Source organism: Euprymna scolopes, chromosome 11 (genome assembly GCF_053919585.1).
Source record: "Euprymna scolopes isolate OS-2025 chromosome 11, ASM5391958v1, whole genome shotgun sequence".
Taxonomy (NCBI): Eukaryota; Metazoa; Mollusca; class Cephalopoda; order Sepiida; family Sepiolidae; genus Euprymna; species Euprymna scolopes.
The window spans coordinates 95,785,099-95,804,826 of NC_136492.1; the positions used below are offsets into that span (position 1 = coordinate 95,785,099).

At 30.4% G+C, this 19,728-nt stretch overlaps 1 protein-coding gene across 1 annotated transcript in view; it reads left to right on the forward strand.

The window, feature by feature from the left end:
- The window catches only part of LOC145287972 (pyroglutamylated RF-amide peptide receptor-like), a 452,383-nt gene that overhangs the window by 324,928 nt on the left and 107,727 nt on the right, over window positions 1-19,728 (forward strand). The window contains exon 3 of the mRNA XM_080135948.1: window positions 17,822-17,943. Coding sequence (XP_079992074.1) covers window positions 17,822-17,943 — 122 coding nt within the window. The remainder of the gene's footprint in view (window positions 1-17,821; window positions 17,944-19,728) is intronic.

The following is a 19,728-nucleotide window of genomic DNA, read 5'->3' on the forward strand; positions in this document are numbered from 1 at the left end:
GTTATATATATATATATAATCTATTATTTAGATATGATATATATATATATATATATATATATATATATATATATATATATATATAATCTATTATTTAGAAAAAATGGCGCTTTCGCTGAAAATCTACATGTAAAATCCGTTCAGATTCTGGTGACTTAATGTTTATTTTCTCTGGTATAATATTTTGATGTTTTTTTTTCTGTTTTCTTTTTAACCTTCGATTATTCATTTTCTTTTCCGAACAATTCCTTATAAATATTTTCATCCTAATGAGACACTGAGATGTTGAATAAAAATGAATAATTCTACTTTAAAATCGATAATGTAAAATATTTCAGAAAATCTTACTTCAGATATTTCATTATTTTTTTCTTAATAAATTATTGTTGCTCATACAACTTAGGTCACAATTTTATGACGAGTCTTAAAATACGAACCGTATAGCCAATGGATTGTTTCACTCTTCTTTACAATTATATCTCTATGGATAACGCATCCATAATTATTTTTAAATTGTCAAATTCTACCGAAGTTCTTTGATTACAAGTCGATTTTATTTAACTACATAATATTACAAATGTCTTAATATTTCTGCAAAAATTACCTCATAAACCAGCGACTTATATTTACGTATTTGTGTGTTCAAGAAAAATGGTAAAATACGTAAATTTGCAATGTTTTGTAAATTAAGAAACCTAAGGAAAGGGTGGACTTTGTTAAAAGTCTATTATAAAATAAATGATATCTATAAAACTTACATGATATCTATAAAACTTACATGATATCTATAAAACTTACATCCGTTATTGATATCACAAAACAAAATATTAACAACAAAAAATGAAAAAGTACCGTATTTGGGGTAATTGCACCAAGTCCGGGGTAATTGCACCAACTACCTAAAAGACCTCTTTTGGCAACAACGCATATATAGAGCACTTTCTTTTTAGCAATTACCCCCGGATTTGGCGTAATTACTCTAAAGTACGGTATTATTATCTCTTTTTAATGTTAAACTGATTTTACATAATAGTTATAATTCTGGTTCACACCTTTATGAATTACAGGCGTATTCGCAGTGACGAGATGCTATTATGACTAAGTATTGTGATGAATTAATATCCTCATTATATTTTTAATGAGATGCTTGGTTCATTCACCTTTCCTATTGAACCCGCCTCCCTTAGTTTTATATTAGTTTTCATTTCTATTAAAAATCTCTAGTAAAAGTCACGCAATATTTTCCATTAAATAAGAGTAATACTGAAAACAGTTCTGAATTATTTTTCTAAATGTTGTCTTAGTTACAACTTGATGCTTTATGAAGTATAAAAATACAAATATAAGAAATGTGCATAACGTATAAAAGGTGAAACTTGTATATTTTATTTTAGACTACTCTGCATGTCCGTGATTTTCTCGTGTCGATGTAACTCTGCTACTTAGACATTAAACGATCATTTTTTTTAATTTATTATAAAACTCCATACTGCAGACGATGTAATCGTGGGTTCGATCCTTGCCAAAGTCAAGCCATGCTTGTTATTTCTGTTATTGTGTTTATTTACTGAAATTAGAAAAAATAACATAAGATAAAACAATTTGTACATCCTATTTAAAAATTAACCACGAAATGTAATTATTTTATGAAAAGGGTATTCAATAATTGTAATAGTTAAAATAAAAGTAGAAAATAGTTTTTTAATAGTTAACATATATGACTTCGTAACATTTTGTAATTTTAGAGTAATTTGAAAGCATTTAATAAAATACATCCATCAGCGTCGTGGTCCACGCTTTAGAGTTAAACTGGAGTAGAAAGACACTTTTGTTGTATGTATGGCACAGTTACATGATAAAAATATTGTGCATAGGTTTGGTAGTGATTGACTGTTATTGCATTTCCTCAAATAACCCATACTTTATCTGGTGCAAACACGCAAAAAATGGAAAATGTAGAAAGTATATTTAACTCATATAAAGTTATTTTAATGCTCTGTTTTAGTCTAGAGCCCTATAATTAAATAATCACTCAACGTAGGTAATCTCGGTTGACGGCTTTTGATTTCTACCTACCTTAAAATTAAATACAACAATGATTTCTTTTTTCTTTAACTAATGTGAAAACTTTAATTCAAGGGATGAAACTTTATTTAACGACACCTGATAATAATATTTAGTTTACAGAAATTATTATTATATATACAAACAAAAAAAACAGTATAAAACTAGAATGAAACGCACCGTAATCCAGCCTGACAAATGTATTCTGCAATTTTGAATATTCGTAGAATGAAAAAATATATTCTATAATTCCATATATTCGCAGAATGAGAAAACGTATTCTATAATTTCATATATTCGTAGAATAAGAAAATATATATTGTAATTCCATATAGACATAGAATGAAAAATGTATTCTGTAAATCCATATATTCGTAGAATGCAAATATATTCTGTAATTCAATATGCTTGTTAACTGAGAATTGTATAATAATTTGTTGAAATCAGTATAAGGCAATTAATACTTTACGTAATGCAGATTCGCTGCAATAAAAATGGTTTAACATTATATTCAGTTTTAAAAGTTAATAACACAAAATCATTGATTTTTAATAGATTTTGAATTTTAAAAAAATAAACTAAACATAACTACAAAGGACCCGTATCATACTGTGTTCAATATATAAAACAAATCCAAATATATATATATATATATATATATATATATATATATATATATATATATATATATGTGGTAATTCAAATATTTAACCTATTTTTCTTTCGAAGTAATGTCTCGTCTGAAACGATAGGATCATGTGAAGTTTTAAATCTAATCAATATTTTAAACGGTTGCTCTGAAAACATAGGATAAAAACGAAAACGGGATAAATCGTTCATCATCCGCTCTAATTGATATAATGAGGAAAGTTTTAATAGACATTTTATTTTTTAGTAAAAGTTATCGAAGTCATGTTAACGAAAAACACGTAAGTGTGAAGTTTTCTCATCATCTTGTTATTAGCTGTTTTATAATCATTGTAATAACTAGCAGGGTTATCTGGCGTTTCCGAAGATTCAATTATGTGATAGCATCATATGCAACAATATATTAACGACAGTTACTAGTGTCGGACTGATATGTTGACCGCCAAGCGAGCTATATATATATTAGTACTCTAAAATAATGCTTATAAATGTATGAATTTTATTCTGAAAAACGTGGAAAAGAAACTTTAATTATTTTAAAAAGGCAGTCATAAAACGTGAATCGTTCTTTTATGTTTATAGAGTAGTCGTATATTTAAAAAAAAACTTATGTTTTAATTATAACCTCTTATCTGTCTTCACAATAACAGACATACAAAAACAGAGATAAACTGACGGTTTCCTTTATATATATAATATATGCAGGGTACAAAATTCCATAATTGCAATCATAGCATGTTTATTATTAAAAGTGGGAAATGAGAAAAAGAAAAAAAAACTTAATGGGGGAGGCCTACTGACTGGTTTCGCTCTCATCTTTCATAAGCTGAACCGAGGGATTTCCTTTTTTTATTAAAAAAAGACTGAAACTGGATACGCTTAAAATAAAATGGGAAACGACACATTTAAAAATAGCCGTGTTTTTAAGCGAATGTTCCGCCATAGAAGACCCAGGTGTCTAAATAAGAACGTCCGTTGCTATGTAAGTCTCATTCTTGATTTTGCTAGGTACATCCTGTTGAACTCTACTATCAAGTACTATTGACGTCCGATCCACATAGTCAGCACTGCAACTACAGTTAAATTCATAAATTACATTATTACCATGGTGGGGTGTAGAATGTATTCGTGACAGGATGTCTTTAACGCTTACAGAAGTCTTTTCTCCGCAAGCAGAACGACTTTCTCTTAGGTTTGAACGTGATTAGTCTCTGGGTGATATCATACGTACTGGTATTTTAGACATATGGTGTATCCTGTTTGTTTTTTGTTTTTTTCATTTTTACACTATATCGATATTTTTTAAATGTATCGTCCCCCATTTTGTTTTAAACGTATCGTATCGTAGTTCACTGTTTTTTTTTTTTTTTTTTTTTTTTTTTTGTTGTTTAATAAAAATGCAAGTCTATCGATCCAGCTTATGAAAAGTGAGGGCAAAACCGATCAGGTGACCTCCCCTAATAATTTTTTTTTTTTTGTCATTTCTCACTTTTAATCAAAATGGGTCTCTTCCTGCCATGATTGCTATTATTATATCTCTAGTCTGCATGCAAAATATTTGAAAAGGACGGTAAATATCCCTTAGAGTTTCAGGAATAAACCGACTATATTCTTAGGAGAATTCTACACGTGTAAAATCTGTTATATTTTAGGAATTACTATTATTTTTTATATAAAAGGTTGGAAACATACATGTGCTTTCTTGAACTATCTATGTACATATTAAACAGTAAGTTCGATCGAGGCTAATCAAAATCTGTAGCATTTATTATTACCATTAGTACTACATAGTTCTAAGAGGTTTTCTGTATCTTAATCTTGTAGAAGATAATAATAATAATAATAATAATAATAATAATAATAATAATAATAATAGGGTCGCTGCACATGAAATTTTGAGACAAAGGTGTCGCAATCCCCAACCACGCATTTCCTTGATCGATACTGCTTGAGTCCAGTAGCAAGGAGAAGTTCGACTGGAAACAATGCCGAGATACGTAGAGAACATATGCAGCACTAGCAGTGTCAGAAATTTCGTGAAAATAGTGAATAATTCCACCCCATCTTTCCAAGCTTATAACTCCTCGAAAAATGTAATTCAAGCCCTAATTTTTTTTTCAATTAAAGGAGCAAGGACCAAGGTTTTATTAAAAAAAAAACAAAACAAAACAATGTGTTTTGTTTTTTTAAGGTTTTAAACTTCGGACTTTACAGGTAAATTTCTAAAAAAGCGATTTGTTTTTTTGTTTTAAATTTGAATATATTATTTATTGACCTTTTCTCTTCAATTTGTGATATATAAAACTCCACGACATAAATTAATTATTTACTTTTTAATAGACATTTCAAAATGAGAGGCGTAAATTATTCGACCCCCTATCTTTCTAAGCTTATAACTCCTCGAAAAATGTAATTCAAGCCCTAATTTTTTTTTTCAATTAAAGGAGCAAGGACCAAGGTTTCATTAAAAAAAAAAAAGACAAAAAGAGACAATGTGTTCTTATAAAATAAGGTTTTAAACTTCGGACTTTACCGGTAAATTTCTAAAAAAGCGATTTTTTTTTGTTTTAAATTTGAATATATTATTTATTGACCTTTTCTCTTCAATTTGTGATATATAAAACTCCACGACATAAATTAATTATTTACTTTTTAAGAGAAAGTTGAAAATGGGTGACACTTGGGGGGCGTGAATTTAAAAAAAAAACGTTTGTCTAAAATATTATATTCGGTTTATTGGAAAGAACATAAAATTTCACATTGACCCTGAAAATATCGTAAAAATAGAATCAATAGAAAAATTTTGATAGATTTTTAAAATTTAAAAATTTTAAAATATTGAGTTTAAAAATTGAAAAATATTGAGTTCGGAAAATTCATTACTGTTTTAAAAAAAAAATATATTTTTATTACTTTTAAAACAACTGTAATAGTTTATTTTGGAAGTATAATCCATAAAGAAAATAAATAACCCACTTTTAACAGAGAAATTACGAGATTTTTATATTGTATTCGCAGTTTCGTGTTAGGGGTGTCAAAAATTCCAACAAAAATTCTGATACTGCTAATGCAGCACCTGGAATTCCCAAATGGGCAACCATTTAAGCACTAACCAGGCTCAATGTTGCTTAACTTTGGTGATCTAACGGGAACCGGTGTGTGAACATAATTATGTTGTATAATAAGTAAATGAATGAATGAATGAATGAATGAATGAAGAATAATAATAATAATAATAATAATAATAATAATAATAATAATAATAATAATAATAATAATAATGATGATGATGATGATGATGCCTTCCGCTGATGGGGAAGGTTATGGCAGGCAGCTTGGAAGATAAGTTTTCCAAGATCTTACCTGAGAAACAAAAGTGATGCAAGCGTTTTATTAAAGGGAGCAAATATCAATTGTTCATTGATACGACAATACTTCGTGAATGTAAAGAAGAGTCACAAATCTATGCATGTCATGGTAATATTTCTGCAAAGCATATAATCTGGTTCCATGTAGCTGGATTGAGGAATGTATGGAAATTTTTGAAATAGCGGAGAATATGCAAGATTTCTTGGAAAGAAGTATGAAAAAGTAGAAATTATAATTGACATAAAATGGGGAACATCTTGGGGAAGTCCATGTAGAGAGAGAGAGAGAGAGAGAGAGAGAGATTTCAGGGGACAGCTTCTTGTAATTGTTGTTTGCTTTGAGTATGATATCACGAAAGGTAATACGTGTTATGTGCGAAGAACAAATAAGTACCGGGTAAATCATTTATTATTATTATGACAAAGTTGTATGCAAAGAAAGAAAACTAGATAAATATGCTTGTGAGAACTGTTCACATGTTCAGTAATAACATAAGTACGGAATTTAGCATAAGTGTGGTCCCTCGAAATTTAAAGGTAAAAGTTTGCTGAAATTTACGAAATAAACCGTTTACATTAGAAAATAATGAAAGAGGTTAGAAAAACAAGTACGGATTTATTTAATGTGGAATTAGATAAAATCAACGAAACCGAAAGGAAATGAATAATAAGAAAAAAATGCAAGAGAAGATCACAGTAGGTTCGTATGGAAATATTCAATGAGAAAAACAAAATATCCGTAGTAGACAGATTGACAGCTATTTTTCGATATAGGGCTGGTATAATGTAATGGACAGAATACTAGTTAGAATATATGTACAGGAAGACATGCAAAACAATGACAATAAATGGATCTTTTTAACAAAAAAGTGATGTATATGTGAAAAGAGTGAGAACGAGAACTAATAAGCGAAGAACGATGCATTAAAGAAGAAGTAAATAATCTAAAGGTTTACACCTCGATCTTTGACCATGCACCAGCCCCGGCTGATACCACATGAAATACATGCGAATGGATATAAGAGAGAAAGACCGAGAAGGTAAATCACTAACCAGACCTCCGTTGAAAGAATGCGGAAAGTACCTAGATCCTGAGAAGGTTTACTGACACCCGAATTCTAGCGAAGACGATCGGTCGTTGCCAGCGAGATGATTTATCGAAAACGCAAAGTTATGTGCAAAAGTTGTTGAAAGAGGCGGAGAGTACTGGAAATCTGAGGAGACTTGCTTTCATCTAGATTGTAGGGAACACAACTGATAATTATCAGTGAGTTATTTTTTATGTTGATTTGTGTGAGAATTCCCAGTGAGTACAAATAATAATAAAAATAATTCCACGTGAAAGATGATACTGAAAACGCCACGTTCAAAGGAGAAAAGATGACGAAAACTATTAAGGGTAGATTATATAGGTGACAATAGAAATAATTGGAAAATGATTTGGACACAAAACGACTGATCCTCGCGGCAAAAGTTATCAACAAAATATACAATACAGAAATCAGTAAAACTGAAAACAACAGGAGGATAAAAAATGGAAAAGGACATAGATTCATCGATTATTTATGAGACTGGCGAGGGAAGAGACGTAAGTAAACACTGGAACATTGCTACGAAAAGGCTACTCAAAGAGAAAACGGAATCGCTAATAAAAGCAACACAGTCCAACGCGATCAGAACGACCTATATAGAAGGTTGAAATAAAAAGAACAGGGCATATTTACTCTGTAGACAAAGATAACGAACAGTATATTAGATAATAAGTAACTGCAGCATCCTAGCCACTAGATAATACAAAAAATGCAGCGAGGTCAGTATTTTTTGCGAATATTTTACCGGGAGGGACCATAGATTGGAGCTCAACCGAGCAGATACCATGAAAGTAATGATAAAGCAGAGATAGATTCACAGCGTCTTTTCTGTTAGAAAAAAGAAGGATTAAGGCGAAATGGCCATCACCCATTATATTCTGTAGATAATTTTTTATCTTATCCAGGCCGAAAAAGATACTTTAATAAGTGTTACCCTAAATGTGGCAGCAGTAATCAATCTTAGGACGTATATAGAGGATTGCATCAGAGTGAGATACTTTCTGGAGTGGTAGAATACTCCCATCAATTTTCCAGTGATTTTGACAACGAATCTTTATTTATCGCGCACTCAAGTAACTTGCACATGGCACAGGAAAGGCTAATTAGTCTGTATTGAGATACAGATGACATATCACCAGTATTATAAATGCTGGACAGACTGTCGTACTTGGAAGTATTATTCCTTAGGGCAATGTTTGAACAGCTTTAGTTGTACAGGACCTAGTTCCATTGCAACTTTTTAAGCACAATGATCGAAATGTTGTCCGGATCAGTAAGTTTACTGGAATTAAGGTTCTTTACAGGTCTGGAAACAGCTCGAACAGATATATCGATATCGCTCAGAATATTATCAATCCTGGACAGAAATTCAGAAAGTTAGTGGCTTTTATCACATAGAATGAAGTTTGATGCGAAGTTCTCAGTGACACGTTTTCCTTTCTTAGATGCTGATATAATCACTTTATGTCCTTCGCTGCTCAGGATCCTGTTTGTTATGCACCAAAACTTGTTGGAACCTAATCACTGCTCAGATATTTAGGCTTGGCAGTTAGAGCAAAAGTTCCTTCGAGTGTTCTATAACATTTTTCCTGTAGTTGCTAGGAGTTCCACAGACGACTTTAGTTTCTGAACATTTGTTTCACTTAATGGAATTAAAATAGTTATGTCTATGTGTAATATCAACGGCAGATTTAGAAGTGTATTATGGTTGACTATTTGGTTTCAACTGAATTTTTTCGATGGTATAGCGCTGTCTACGTCAATACTTAGCCAATCTGTCAAATCAGATGCTATAGAGGACATACTTTTTGAACACGGAGCATAGGGGTATATCTGATATGAATGTAAGGAAACTGTTCCAGTCAATCATCGAGTAGCGATACAGACTGCAATGGAGACGTGAATGCTGGTAAGGAATTGGTTCTCTGCATGTGACCAATTTGTTCCATGATGTTCTCAAAGATGATGACACTATCATTGTGTAGACGGTGTAGAACAAATAGGTAAGCGGTGTTGTAAATGCTATTAAGAAGTACATGTGGAGTAATTTGGATTCTTCTTTGGAGATGTATATGCCGCAGGGGAAGACGTCCCTTATGTAAGAACATATGTCATGTCTGTTGCAGTCTTGGGGGTCAGGTTTTGATATTAATATAAAATAACCTTTGATCAAAAAATTGTCTAGGGATATAATCTCCTACCATTCGCATTTTGCCGTAGGTTTTATCAGCCACAAGTTTTATAGACGAAACAAATCAACGTTTATCGATGTTTTATGCTTAAAAAATATATAAATTATATTTTATAAGATATTCAGATCATTAGAATTATTTGGACTACTTTTGTCATTTCCAGTGTTATTTTCATAACACTTCGGGCGACGTACACTCCGACCGTCCACCGGTGTATCTTGTCCAACATGGAAATCATTATGTTAAACTCGGAAATGTTTCGTGGCGCAATGGATAAAGTACTTCACAAATTCAGTTGTAAAATTACAATTTCCTGGCGGTTGATGATTCAATCTTCAATACGGACGACAGTCAAAAGTACAAAAGTACAAAAGTACAAGAATGAATTACTTACGACTTCCTCTCGGTCAGGACTGACGGAATTAGGAAGTTTTACTCCGTGGATTAAAAAAATGGTCCCGTAAGGAATTCAGTGCGGATATCCGAGTTATTAAGATTCCCTAATTCGACAAAATACACCTAAAGAAGGTCGGCGATTACATCGACCGAAACTTCGTGTTAATGACACTCAAGAGGAGAACAGTAGTTCGAAGAATCCAAATAATACGAACAATCATTCCTCATCTAAAAAATGCAGAAACATTTTTAGAATATTTTACTAATATAATAATCATGCATAGAACCGTTTATTCATCAACCGCCTTGATTTCTGGATGATTATTTCGATATGTATATTCGGTATATACTAGTTTCAGGTTGAATGTTTTTGGTTAACCAATGACAGTTTTGTTAGTGAATATATTTATGTTTTAAGAACGGAGGGTAAACCATAAGTAATCTTATAAGACCTACTCGAGAAGAACAGAAAACTAGAAACCTATGCTTACAAAAATAAGAGAAAACAAACGATAAATGCTTGTCTTGGACGACTAGCACAAAACAATAGAAAAGCACACTTAGATCATATGAATCAGTCGGATATGAACGCAAATGTCAACGTTTCGCAATCGAAATAAAGTGCTATAAGCACTAATGACATTCGGATTATTTTTATCGATCTGCATCCATTGTGAGATCGGCAACATCATTCCGTTGTTTACAATTCGTTTCTGAAAAGACATACTGTGACTGAGAAACAAATACATTGCTTATCCGTTAGTTTTTGTAGAGAAATAATATCCAAGAAGCTGTATGAACACTTTTTTTTATATTAGAAGCGAAACTCACTGAATGACGCCTATTATATACACATGTGTGCCTTTTATAAGACTAGTCAATCGATACAGAGTATGATAGACGAAATTTGTTTTCATTAGATTTACAAGAAGGCCTCACCCGCCGGAAAATACCTTAACGTCTCAAGTACAGGTTAAAAATATATCACTGGCCATTGATGTTATTGTTGTTTTATTTTATTTACATTCTCCTTTACAAATTAAATCATGCTCAGCAAAGACCAAATAAAACAAACAACAATATTTTTTCTGTACAAAACACTCACGCCAAACACCATAAACACATATTACCATCAGTTTTTATCAGAATAAAATTTCCGTTCATTAATTATATACTAGCGTTGTCCGGCGTTGTTCGGGTGTTTGAAGGTATAAAAATGTGGTAGTAGGCAGGCTCAAATCCCTGGCGCGAAATCGGAAAAGAAAGTGAAAGAAAAGCTGACGTCTCATTCCGACTCTATGACACGACCGGAAGTGTAAAGCATTCAAATTTAACGTAGTCAATCAAAAAGATTACTTGCAGAAATGGCGTTGCTTTTAAACGTCACACGAAAGCCGTTCTGAATGTGGGAGGACCAGCTCCCCCCAAAAGGGGCACTCTAGCAGTATCCAAATAAATAGTAAGTGTTTCAGTATGAAGAGTTTCCACTACGTTGACCAAGGACAAATTACAGAACAGATGCTACCCGAGCGAAGCCCAGGCGCTGGCGGTTGCGTTCGTATTGTTTCACTTTATTTATAAGAAAAAAGATAAACAAACAGCCGACACGACGGCACGGCGGGAATTTTGTTTGACTCGATCAAAATAATGACAGAGACGATGTCCGTTTGTGAATCTGAGATATTACGATCTGGAAAGTATGTGAAAACTTCTCCCGGAATCTAACCGACGCGAGAACCTCACATTCAAAAAGCCTTTCGTGGACATACACATACGCTCGGCCCATATTGCCCTTTTATATATTAAATTTGCAATCTGACATGCCTCACGATGCTCATCCACCTTTAAATCTAACATTTGATTCTCCATTTAAATCAAGTTGAATACACCTACCAATTCTGTTATTACTTTTTCATTTTCATCTCCTTTGTTTTGTCGCAGTTTTCTCGCGATAGGTTAGTATGTCTGGGTTTATCGGTTCAATACATAGCCAATTAATAAAGATCTTCTTTACGAGAGCTTAGGAATATTGTAACATTGTCACTATTAGTCTAAAACAAAATATCGTACGCCTGTAATAAATATTATTAATTCTCTATTTATATTAGTTACCTGATAAGATTATTTAAGAAATATTATCTTGTTTGTTTTCTTTTATTTGAATATCACAATGTACGTTAAAAGATTTTCATTTATAACATCTACTAAAATTGATTTGAACTGAAATAATACTAACAGCGGTAGTTTCAGATGCATGTTTACCTATTCAGTGCGTTGTCTTTTTTACTTAATTCATACATATGATTTTAACAACTAATAGTTAGATATGAATAATGCGTTTTCCCATGAAGTCGTTATTACCGTGACTAATGTAATGATTTATTTAAATCCATGTATAAAACTCAATTTCTTGTTATGAGGATAGAGTCATTAGATATAATATGGCCAAGAACATTGCATGTTGGCATTCGTAAACGTCATGCTCATAAAGACAGATTATTGGCCATAAACATTTAAAAAGAATTCAATAAAAAATATAAAAACATTAGTAGCGTTATTATAAATATGATTTTATTTCCACTTTTTGATTCGTTACAATTAGATCAAATCAAAGAGTGGCACAAATAATGTATTATATTGAAATAATCTAAGGCTCACAAAATATTATGTTATATATTTCATATTTATGCTAAATAGCAATACACTTTTAATTTATCTTAATCCTATAGAAATGCTAGACAATCATTATTAACAAATAGCGTACATTTTAAAATCAATTTTCGTAATCAATTTTCCACACTTTTACTTCCTCTATCTCGTATATTAAGACTTCTACTATATTAATAGGTTCTAATTTTAAGATAATATTTATGCTTACGCTTTTGATTATATATATATATATATCTTTATCTTTATATCTATCTATCTATCTATCTATCTATCTATATATATATATATATATATATATATATATATATATATATATATATGCGTACATACATCTTTATCTTGTTTGATTTGTATTCCTTGTTGAATAAATTTAAAAATTACTTTCCTTACAGGTTTAAAAGGTTTTTTGAAAATGAAAAAAAATATTTTTCAACATGAATATTTTAATTATATATATATATATATATGCATATATATGCACACATATATATATATATATATATATATATATATATATATATATATATATATATAATGGCTGAATAAAAACCAATTAACATGATGGATTTTTAAAAAATGAAAAGCTAACTGGGTTTCGTTGCTCGCTCAAAAGAGCTAAATCGAGGAAAATTACAATTAAAAAATATCATGAATATGGCAGGGGAGAAAAAAAGTTTAATCTAAAAACATACACGGGGAAAGAATCACAAAGAAATTTTAAAAAGTAGTACTAACAATTTTTATTTATTTATTTATTTTTTTTTTTGCAAAGAAACGGTTTTAAGGACTTAATAAAAATGGTTTCTACGATTTTTTAATGAAACGACGAGGTCGACCTGCTTAGGATCGTGGGCATTTCGACACTAAATTTCGTTGCAGAAGCACGATTATTTATAAGGTGCTCGCAGATAGAAAACCCATATGTATTAATCAGAATGTCAGAAGGAGAAAATTTTGCATAATGAAAATTTCATGGTACGTGTGGTTTTAGACGAAAATCCAACCTTTGCGATGTTCGCCGAACCTAGTGCGTAGTTAAATAAATAAATAAATAAAGAAATAAATAAAGAAAGAATTGAATTAATATGCTGGTTGGGGAGAACATCTTTTCAAATGGATGACAATATAAGTTTAGTTGAAAAAAAAAAACAACGCGTGGATTTGAAGCAAAAGAATACCTTTGTACAGACACAGAGATTTGTTTTTAAAATCGGTCACTGATACTACCTAGCCAAGGTTGACGAATGTAAATAGGACATCTTTTAACTAAAGTTTCTTCAAATTTATAAAAAATGAAAACTTTCTTATAAATAATGTCCAAGGGATAGGCATTGTTGCAAATAGTCTTACTGATGTAAACCAACATTTACTGGCTTCAATACATAATAGGACTCATTTTGTGTTAATAATCACAAATTTAATTTAATCAAGACCCTAGGGTTTTAATGATTTATTCGAAGGTCAATCTGGATGACGAAATGTAATTAATCACTATATGTACTCTAGGTAATAGAGTGATTAACATGGAGATATTATAGTTTTTTCTAAAATTTACAATTTAGGAATGTCCTACAATTCTGCCTCAATTCTGAACCTCAATTTTCTTTTATAAAATTGAAATATAAAAGAAAAATTGAATAACAGAATTGCTCTACATCAAATTCTGGATTATATAATGCTAAAAATTGTGAATTGGATCTGTGCGCTAAGGGCTCGTTAATAATATGTGTGCGCAGGCTAAATGTCTAAACTAAGCATGTAATTATGGATTATGGAATAGTATCCTATGCAACGCATTATGCAATATACGCATATAATGATTTCATAAAATTTAGCATTAGGTGGCGTGGCTCCAAATCTGCAGTATACTACAAAATAGACAAATACATTAATAATTAATCATGTATATATTGCTAATATCTGTTATATATATATATATATATATATATATATATATATATATATATATATGTGTGTGTGTGTGTGTGTGTGTGTGTTATGGGGGTGTATGTGTTTGTTTCTACATGTTGATCATGTTGTTTTGCCTTTAATATAACTTAATACCCCCTGTAAAACCAATTGATTTCTTTATGTCTAGCCACTGTTCTAAATGTGGAAATTAATTAAAAACTTAATGAAGCGATATAATTACCACCACTTTTAGTTGTGTAATCTAAAGTTTGATCGCCTAAATATTATGTTTACCTGATCCTATCTTCATAACGACATTACAAATATAACCAAAAATATCTAATGGATTCATACGTAAAAAAACTTCTAATCTTCCATTGCAGTTGTAGCTGCTGATGAGATTAAACGGCTTAAAAATTACTAAAACAAAAACAAATTGTCAGCGAATGAAAATATGATACTCATCAACTTTTGGTTTGTTTGTTTAATCAATGAAACTACTCTTCTTTCGTTTACTCTATAAATGTCATTTGTATTTCCAGTTTCCTCGTGTATAAAAGATATGAATATTATAAGAGTGCATTATCGTGATTCCTAATCGATGTAAACATTCGATTAACTGACTAAAAGATTTGCGTGTCAGTGTTACAATTTTCTAATTTCATGTTTCCTCTGTTGCACAAATACGACGTAGAAGGCCGAGAAGGTAAATCACTAACCAGACCTCCGTTAAAAGAAGACCAGGTTACCATTTTTTTTGTCTTACGATTCCAAACGCAAGTTTGACTGAAACAAAACTAGTTTTGTTTTTATGAAATTTTTCATAATTTGGGCAAGAAATCGAAAAAAAATAATGAATCTCATAAAATCTGTATATGAATTTTAACCGCTGACTCTAAATTATGAGGTGACATACAAAATCTCAGATTTAAAGAAATAATGTACCGAAGCCTAGGATAGCAATTTTGTTAAACTAATTGTTGTGATGGGGTTAAACATAGTGTAATGATATATTTAAACTTGGGATAGTTATGTGCTTAAATATAGACAGTTGGTTTTGTTTTGTTTGGTTTAGAATAGTGATGTTTTAAGTCGGAAACGTATGCAAAATGAATATTTAATATATAATAAATGTTTGTAAAATGTTCAAACATGTCAATATATTTATCTGAAATAAATGATCTTAAACGAAAAATAATCTCAATAGTTTGCCGAACGCTTTCGAAGGATTTAGGAAAAGTGACACTATTTTTCTGTACGTACCAGTGAATTATTCAAACTATTATATACAAATGTTTATAACTTGTTTATTATGTTTGGAAATTATTATAAAGTATGCAATAATTATCTAAATAATATTTTTTTATTTCTCTTATAAATTTAGAATAATGGTGATTTGCGATTTATCCATCTATTACATTTTTTTATCTTGAGTTAAATATTCATTTTTATTGTTTTTCATCATCAGACAATAATATTTTATATCACTTACATAAACACTTTTTTCAGGTAACTTGTTCACGTTTGTGACGTTCAATGATTTAATATCGAATATGTTTGGATATTTTTTAACGTTTGTTATTTGCAATCCTTGAATTGCAGAATACACCTCGCAGAGTCAAGTGATAAGTAGAACTGTCTTATAAATAATTGTGTACCTCCCTGTTTGGTCATGGATTACATTCCAATAGTATCAAAAATGTGAATATTAATAGTATTAAAAAATGTGAATATTATTTTATCAAAATATTTAAAATACAAAGTTTCGATTCATAATTTGAAAATAACGTTATACGTACATTACTTTTGCATACGGTGATTTTGAGTTTTGATTAAAAAATGGATACTAACCATGAGTTTTTAATTTGCCTTGCATATAAAACTAAAACAGATTCACGAGATATTACTTTCCAAGCATCAGGGGAAATGGTGAACATAAAATAGAGTTATGACAGAAAATAACCTGTATCCAATACTTATGCGTGTCAGTAATATATATATATATATATATATATATATATATATATATATATAATGTGTGTGTGTGTACACGATTATATTAAAGGAATTTTGTGTGTGCGTAAGATCGTTTCCTATGGACTCGGAATCTGCTTGACCAATGGTTTTGAAATTTCATACGAAGGGGCTTGACGTGTCTGGTAGTGTTCTTACGTATGTTTTTTTATCAGAATGCGTCTAAGTATCGGAAATCGATAATTGAAAAATCTATTAAAGAAGAAATTTCAATTTTGACCAAAGTTAACGCTTTTATAACTTTTAGTGCATTTCAGAATATTTTTCACCGCACAAGCAGAAAGGCCAAGCCTATAAAATCTACTGTATATTCTTTTATAAGAGAACCCCGTTCTAAATAATTGTTTTTATGGAGCACAACTGAACCATGATCTTTGACTTTTGTACATTTATCTGTAATTCAAGTGATTATGTAAAATAATTCCATAAAATCTACAGTTGGTTCTTAAATAACACAGGGGCGCGTTTGAAATGAATATTTCTGTTTGGCGCACGATTGAACCACAATGCTTGACTTTTGCATTTAAAACTTAACGTGAGGCCATTATTTACAAACTATTTTATAAATTTAATCGATTTTATTTCTTGAAAAAATGGGTGATTTCACCTATTTTGATGACAATTTAAGTATGAGAATGTAGAACATTTGTTTATTTTAATTCAGTCCCGGACAATTTCGACTCCATCTTATTATATATATATATATATATATATATATATATATATATATATATATATATATATATATATATATATATATATATATAAAACATATATAGCAACATTATATATGATGGTTGTATAGTTTTTGGAGGGGGGTGTAAATCCACTAAAACTCCAATGTTTATCAAAAAGTGCTCAATGACAAGCAGAGTATAATTATAGTACGTTTATTTATACAAACATTATTAGCTACATGCTTGCATAGATGTTTTAGATGTACTTTATTGGGAGATTCCGATTTATAAAACATTCTGTTTTGCCACCAAAATTAAAAGATTTTATTTTGTTATGCATAAAAAGCAAAATCTCTAAATGAGGTGCAGTTAAAACATGTACGCACATATGTAGCCATGATGTTTTTATAAATAAACATATTATATGTGTATATCATGCAAAGTAAATTTAGATTTCTATGACAGATATTGCCATTCATTCCAAAAAATTAATATATACAAATTATTTTTTTTTTTTAACAAATTATTTGAAATAGCCGTGTCTCAATAGAACGAAACCGCATTGAAATGTATATCATACACCGTGTTATTATTTATAATTAAATATACTTGAGAAGTAATTCATACATTTGTTCTAGATTTCAATATTTTTTTAATTATTTGTATTATTTTGAAAATGAATGTGGCAGTGGTTGGAATATTATAAAAAGAACAATGATAAACGTTTATATATAAAATAAAGAATGAAATATTTGTTTTGTAATTTTCAGTGCATAACATTTTTCACCTTTACTTGGGAACTTGGCGAATTTGTCTGCAAGTTGGCTTACTACATGCAAAGCGTTTCCATGATTTGCTCAGTTCTTACACTGACAGCACTTTGCCTCGAACGGTAAGTACAACAAACCATCTTATGTGATATGCAATTTTAAAATAACTATGTGTACTTGAAATATAATAAACCATAAAGAAAAAAAAATGTAATCTTTAACAGCATAACCATTCAATAACATATTTGATTACGTAAATTAAAATCATATATTCATATTTGCATTGATTGATTAATTACGATTACTTTATTTTCACATTTTAAAAAATTGGAATGGTACATATTGCATATTCTTAGTCCGTGATTGTTGTAATGATGAGGAGGAAGGACAATATATTGGAGAGAGGATTAAATGAATAGAACAATATAAACGATTTAAATAAAAAGAAGAAGGCTAGATATGAGAAGAAATGAACTGGTGAATAAGGAAGAGAGAAGCAGAGGAGAGGAATGGTGGGAGAAAAGAGGAGAACGAAAGAGGGAAGAGAGAGGAGCTATCATCACAAAATCTTTTAACTTAGTGAAGTCTTTTAACTTTTAAATATTTATATATAGTTATCAGCCAATGTCATAGGACTGCTTTCCAGCAGACTACGGCATTGTCGTTTTAAAATTAAATGTTAACAAATACGTATAAATCGTCATCATTAGTACTGATATTCTGTTCATTCTATACAGTTTTTAAGCATTTCTTAATACTACCTATCTTCAACAAAATCCTAATATAGACCTTCAGTTTTCTCCTATCGAAATAACACACGGTTGGGATATTCACGACAGTAAAATCTGTTGAGTTTTACTAGATACTACCACTACTACTACTACTACTACTACTACTACTACTACTACTACTAATAATAATAATAATAATAATAATAATAATAAAAAGTATGCATATATATATATATATATTATACTTTGTAGTAGTGTTTTATTATTACTGATCCAATATTTATGCAGACTAAAATTACGCGAAGATAACGGTTAAAAAAAATCTTCTGAACGCTATTAAAAGTTAAATTCTTCACTAGTTTAGAGACGGAATGCGTTGTTGTGATAAGTGATTTTTTTCTCTACTAATTCGCACTTTTTATTTTAAGATTCAAATATTAATAACTACATTTTATTTCAGTATTTAATTTATGTATTTCTGTTGTATTAAATGCTAGCTTCTTTTTTTTTTTTTTTTTTTTTTTTCTCTCGTCCATAAATGTTTATTTATCTACCGAGTTGATTGCAAAAATAGATTACCTAATTGTACTCATTTGTAGTTCGTGGGAGGGGAATCTATCACCATACTTTCCCTTAAACAGGTCCGTTGGACTTTTATTAAGTACAATACTTAATAGTTATTTTTTATTTATTTATTTTTTTTTTAATGGAGAGTAGAAAACGCATTGTGGATGCGTTATCGGCAGCTCCTGTTACTCTCGCTTCTCCTTATTTGTCCCTCAGTCCTCATTTTTTAAATGAGTGATTTTTCTGACAAAGGGAGAAGAAAAAGCTGTTTTCTAGGTTGGCAGTATTTTTGCGCGAACAGTTGGCAGAGTTGGTGGAAATTTTCTGTTTCTATGTCTATCCTTGTAGCCATGTCACTAGTAAGGGTGCTGGAGGTAAACGTTTTGTCTGGGCTGACGTTATCCGCCTGATAGTCAGGGACCCGAACCTTGGATTAACCACTAAGGAGGCTGTCCTATCAGCAGGTGCAAAGTACTGGGGCTGCTGTATTGCCATTTGGTGAATGGAATCTGGACCATGCAGTAGCTTCTGGTGGGGCCTCTCGATGCCATACTAGTGGGTAATTGTTACGGCTTTACCTTATCATGTGGTACAAAAAAAAAAAATTCT